Source organism: Macadamia integrifolia, unplaced genomic scaffold (assembly GCF_013358625.1).
Source record: "Macadamia integrifolia cultivar HAES 741 unplaced genomic scaffold, SCU_Mint_v3 scaffold3684, whole genome shotgun sequence".
Lineage (NCBI taxonomy): Eukaryota > Viridiplantae > Streptophyta > Magnoliopsida > Proteales > Proteaceae > Macadamia > Macadamia integrifolia.
The window spans coordinates 1-5959 of NW_024869725.1; the positions used below are offsets into that span (position 1 = coordinate 1).

The following is a 5959-nucleotide window of genomic DNA, read 5'->3' on the forward strand; positions in this document are numbered from 1 at the left end:
GTAAAAAAAAAAAAATCCCTTCCTTCCCCATGGATAAAGTGACCTCATGGAGGCACGGAATGACAAGTGATGCTTTGTTCTATGTGTATGTTGGGGAAAGAAGACAATTTTACATTGGATAAATCATAGAAGGGGGAGTGATGACCAGTGCTGGGAGAGTAGGGGTGTCCGCTCAACGTTCAAACCTTTTTCAGTTCACTCTACAAGCTGGTGAAAATTGAAGTGTAAGTCCCTTACACCTCTTCTTCTTCGCTTATAGTTTTTGAGAAAGCTTCAGTATGAAGATGTAAAGCAATGAAAAGAGATTAGAGTCTCTGCTCTTATTTTCACTAGCCAATGTTGCGAAGAGTCTATCTTTAAGGCCTCATGAGGTTTCTTTCATTCTAGGGGTTTTCTTTCTCTATATGAGAGAGAGAGAGAGAGAGAGAGAGAGAGAGAGAGAGAGAGAATGGATGGGTTTTTGGCCTCCTCCGTGGTTTTCTCTCAATAGAACTTCCACTACGCAAAACTCTGACACTGCTAATCCTACTAGGGGAATGGCCTTGAGTACAACGGTTGGGGTGCATGTCGGGTCCTCCCAGTCATTGGATCCTCACTGAGACTCATCGCTCATCGCAAAAGATTTGAATCCATCAAAACATGCTCATAATAGTCTAGTTGCGAGGTTTTTTAAATACACTAGTCAAATAAACACGAAAAGGTACATGTTGAAAGCATCACCTACAAATCTTTGTTTTGCTTTGAAATTAATCTTCAGATGTTTCTCTTTTTTTTATGTTGTGCTAGTTTTCATGTATATTAGACAATTTATTTATTCCATCTTGGCCAAACATAGGTGGCTGTACTACTTATACATCAAGGGTTTCACCTACATAATTAAGGAAATAAGAGAAGAGGCAGTTGTTTATTGGGTCATTGTATCATTGTTATATAATGGATCAGGAATTGATTGAAGTGGCTCAGAGTGGAGATATAGATGCATTTTATGCATTACTTGGCAGATATCCATCTATTCTTGGAGTTCAATTGATTAATACTCCATTACACTGGGCTGTATTGGCTGGTCATACCTCTTTTGTGGTAGAAATTGCAAATTTGATGCCTTCATTGACAAAGAAGCTATACCATGACGGATATAGTCCTCTACACTTGGCTTCAGCAAATGGGAATCTAGAGATTGTGAAGGAACTCTTGAAAATTGACAATGATCTTTGTAATCTCAAGGGTAGAGAGAGAAGAACTACTCTTCATTGTGCGGCTATCACTGGACACATCAATGTTTTGAAAGAATTGCTCTCCAATTGCCCCAAATGTATCATGGATCTAACTCTCAAGAAGGAGACTACGCTTCATCTGGCCTTGAAATATAATCAAGTTGAAGTCTTCAAAGAACTGGTGAATTGGCTTCGACGTCACTGGCAGCATGACCTTCTAAGCTTCCAAGACCAAGAAGGCAACACTGTCTTGCATCTTGCAATTTTAAGAAGACATCATGAGGTAAAACTACACCAAAACTCTCTCTCTCTCTCTCTCTCTCTCTGTTGTGGGTGACTCAACAATCATGTATAAGGGCCACAAGAGGCCACTCAAGTTTAAGTCAATTGATTTTAACATGAAAGCCTTAACATGGTATCAGAGTAGGTACGTTGGGCATCCGTCGATGATGGGCTCTTTGCTTAACCCACGAACAAAGCCGTAATAGGCATTGACGTAAGGGGGCAGTATTGAGAAAGTCCCACATCAACTGTGGGTGAATCGACTATGATATATAAGAGCCACAAGAGGCCACCCTACTTTAAGCCAACTTTCTGTTGTAGTTGTGGTCTTTGTTCAATGACATTTCTTTTAACAAGTTTTCACCCATTGCAACAGATGGTGGAACAATTGCTACATCATTGCAACCTTCTTGTTAGAAATGCAGTGCAAGTCAATCTAAAGAACAGAGATGGGTTGACAGCCTTGGATCTGATCTTATTGGAGCTTCCCAGGGGAGGGGACCAGGAAAGAGTAGAAAGGATCCTACGGGGAGTTGGAGCCAAAGGTGGCCATGATTTTGGGTGTCAACCAAAGGTTCCTTCAATGATAAAATGGGTTCTATTGTGAGACCAGTGCTTAAATATTTAAGTTTCAGGTTTGACCCAAATACTCCAAGTAAGAATGCTCTACTTGTAGTAGTTGCCTTGATTGTCTCGGCTACCTACCAAATTGGAATTTCCCCTCCTGGTGGTTATTGGCAGGATGACTAAATAAATAAAGGCCCTGGTGATCCTAAACCAACACACCATGCCGGAGATGCTATGTTATCTACTACTTATTCTACTAGTATGTACTATGCACTTTTGCTTTCTAATTATGCTGGTTTCATTTTATCTTCAGTCCTACTTTTTAACCTCACAACAGGATTCCCTCTCCGTGTTCCACTTCTACTAGCGCGCCCAAATGTTTATGGTGATTACTTATACAATGTCAACACCAATCTTTTTCTCTGATGCAAGTAGTAATTTTGAACTTGTGTCCAATGGTGTGATGACATGGCTTCCATTTGTTGTGTTATTGATCTTTTGGTTTTTGACTGGGACTTGGATGAAAAAGATCAGGAGGCAGCTTTCATTACTTAGTAGATGTATGGGAGTGTTTAACTAAGAATAATAGTGGCTTCTTTTCATGGTTTCTATTTAATACTGAAATGCTTGATTGTATATAGCCTGATTTTATTAGCCATATGTGCTGTTGCTTATTGGATTTTTACCAGGGCTTGATATGCCGCGAATCCTCTTGTAAGAGAGGGATTCCTTCGGGAACTCAGACACAAGTGGTGCATGGCTGTCGTCAGCTCGTGCCATAAGGTGTTGGGTTTTTACAAGATAATTTGTAGTTATTGTATAGTCTTTTGTTTGAAATTTAAAATGTAACTACAAGCGTACGGATCAGTGTAGATACGGGTCGAACACAGGGAGAGTAGCCACTTTATTTTTTTCTTCTTTTAATAATGCAAAAGTGAACCGATTAATGGTAGTGATATAATTCTAACTACCGTCCTAAACATATGTATCTAAAATAATGTCCTAACCATTTGTCATTTAAGAATTTAAATATGCAAGCCACGCAATTAAAATTAAATAAATAAATAACTGAAAATAAACACCCCACATATTTAAAAAGTAATGAAGAAAAAAATGCTAAAATAAAAATAAAGTAAAAGGAAAGGGATAAAGCTAGAGAGAGGCTCACAAGTAGATTTCTCTACTTAGCCCAAGGGAGGCATCATAATATGAGCTTCCCTACTTGACCAGAGAGTCACTCTTACAAATGTTACTCTGTTTGGTTTTAAGGAAAGGGAGACAATTAAAATAAAAACAATAAAATGATAGTTCTATGGCTATGAGGGACAAAGCCAACATATACACTAGCCATTAATCTTGGGGGAAAGGGATAGCAATAATGTAATGACTGAAATTAAAATCCTAAATTAAGAAAGAAAGGGCAGTCAGAATAGAGAATGAGAGGGGGGTGAGAAGACTACTGAAGGAGCCTACTTACTTAAACTTCAACCCTTGAACTGAAAACTTGATAGATTTGAGATACTATCAGTACTAAAAACCAAATCTGGAATAAACCAAATCTGAAATTTTTAGTACTAGAGAAAACAAATCTGAAGAAAAAAAATTGAACTTGAAAGACATGCTCCATAGCTTGTTCTTGTCACCTAGAGCTAAGCCTAGAACTAGAACTTAAAAATTACAACTTCAATTGCTTAAACAATAAAAATAAGAGACTGAATCAAAAACAAAAGTGCTTGCATTAATTGAATAAAAAGAACTTACAAAAGTGTTTAAAGTATAAACCTAGAATTAGAGCTAGAGAAAGAAAAAACTAGAGAAAGAGAGAAAAAGCAACTAAAAAAAACCTAAGAAGTGAGAAGTAGAGAGGAAGAGAGGGACCACCCTATAGTGTTTTGTGGATTCCCTTTTATAGGGAATATGAGAGAGAGGACATCCAAGGGTGGATCCCCTTGGACCATTTTGTGGTGAAGTGGAGGAGAGAGAAGAGAGAGAATCGTAGGAAGTAGGGAATCTCTAATGATTTTGCTTCATTTTTCCTTCTTTTTTTTTCTCTCTTCTTCAAATGTGGGCAGCCTCTTGGACGATTTTTCTTTTATTTTTCCTTTCTTATTTTTTCTCCTTTTTTTCTATTTTTCTCTTTTATTTCTTTATTTTTCTTTCTTCTTGCGTAAGAAACCCTTTGGCTGACCTCCTTTGAGTGATGAGTAGGAAAGAAAATATTTCAAAAAAAACATGCACAAAAAAAAAATAGCAACCAAGAGGTTCAAACTTGAGACCTACTAATAAGAAAAGGATTTTGCACACCACAACTCACCAACTATACTATATAGTTGTTGTTACCAAAAAATGAATCTTCAATCACTTAGGGGTGTGGTTCATCAATCCTTATTGGCATTTGGAATATTCCTTGTACCTCTGGGACAACTGCAAACAGGCTAGTTCTGTATCTCGGTTCAGTTCTGATCCATTATTCTTTTTTCTGGCCCTAAAAGAATAATCATTTGTACGAGTGACCAAACGAATGTGTACTTTTAATTGAACACGTTCATCTTGCTCAGAATTTTATCCTCTTCGTAACCATGAAAAGAAACAGGAGTGCTTTATGTGTAAAATTGGAGATATAGCGCTCTATAATCCTTAAGGCCTTGAAAACATAAAACCTGCAAAAAGAGAGTAAAACCTAAAGTAGCTTCATTCTAAATATGTAAAATGCATATTTTACTACTCTAGATTTCACACATAAATATGCTCATCATCTTTGTAAACTATAAATATAAATTAAGGGAAAAGGTTGGGTATGCCACCTGTATACCCACATCTGTGTCTATCTTTCTCCTCCTCAAGTCCCCTTATGCCCTTCCTATTCAAGTCCTCCCATTGGTTGAACCGCTAGCTCCAGGAAAGCCGCCATCATATCTAACCTCCTTCCAAAAATTAATAAAAGAAGGATGTTAATAGACTTTCACCTACACATGCATAAAGCATATTGAGATTGATTAGTAGCTCTATGCTGTTAATAAAAAATGTAGCGATGCTAATCTCCACTAAGGCGCTCAGAACTTTAAGACAAATTGAAAGGTTTGCCTCTATTAGGCCCTATCATTCTTCTTCTTGACATATCTACTCAACCTTTGGTTTTTCTCTCTCTCTCTCTCTCTCTCTCTCTCTCTCTCTATGATTCACTTTGTTCAAGTTGAAGTGAAGTTTATTGGCGTCCTTCTCGCTCTTAACTAAACAATATGATTGAAGATGAGAGAATTTAAAAAATAAGAAGATACAATTTATAGAATGTCCGTGGAATGACTTGAGGCACATTCCTTATCAGTTCACTCATGAACATATTAAAAGGTTGGGAGAAGGATAGGCACACCACCTAACACAATAGGAAGTATGAGAGGCTAGATCTCTTTCTAGTGCTAATGACCCTCGAGTCCACAAGTTATAGAAAACCCTAATTTCCAATGGAAATAGGAGCAAGAAAAACTGATTTGTTTCATAAAATTGGAGATGATCCTTATTTTGTCCAAAACAACCTTTATATAAGAAGGTCAAATTACAAAAGAAATGAAACCAAAAATAAAATAAGGAACAAAATAAAACACTAAAATGAAATAGGAAACTAAAGATTCCAGAATCGCAAACGGAATTTCGGAGGAACAATACACCCTTTAAACGTGCAAATTTGATCCCCAATTTGTCATCCAATGGATAAAATTTTGCTACTGCCCAGGTTGCAACAAAGAAGCTGTAACCCGTACATGACAGTAGCTCAATACACCACGTTAACTGTGTTTTTAATATTTTTTTAATCTAATTTAACAGCACGTTACAGGTTTTCATTCACCATCAATGAAGGACAGATTTCCCATATTACCCTTTTGTTTTGAGAAACAAAA

The 5959-nt window shown here is 37.1% G+C and overlaps 1 protein-coding gene across 4 annotated transcripts; it reads left to right on the plus strand.

The window, feature by feature from the left end:
• Positions 1-13: 13 nt before the first annotated feature.
• LOC122068306 (ankyrin repeat-containing protein BDA1-like) lies at positions 14-2508 on the plus strand. Of its 4 annotated transcripts, XM_042632190.1 has the most exons (4): positions 14-224; positions 533-700; positions 836-1497; positions 1873-2508. In XM_042632190.1, the coding sequence occupies exons 3-4, from the start codon at positions 934-936 to the stop codon at positions 2101-2103; spliced, it is 795 nt and encodes a 264-aa protein (XP_042488124.1). In that variant the 5' UTR covers positions 14-224; positions 533-700; positions 836-933; the 3' UTR covers positions 2104-2508. The 4 variants fall into 4 exon arrangements, with proteins under 4 accessions (XP_042488124.1, XP_042488121.1, XP_042488125.1 ...); XM_042632187.1 differs by lacking the exon at positions 533-700; XM_042632191.1 differs by lacking the exon at positions 14-224 and having other exon boundaries at positions 241-700; positions 803-1497.
• The last annotated feature ends 3451 nt before the right edge of the window (positions 2509-5959 follow it).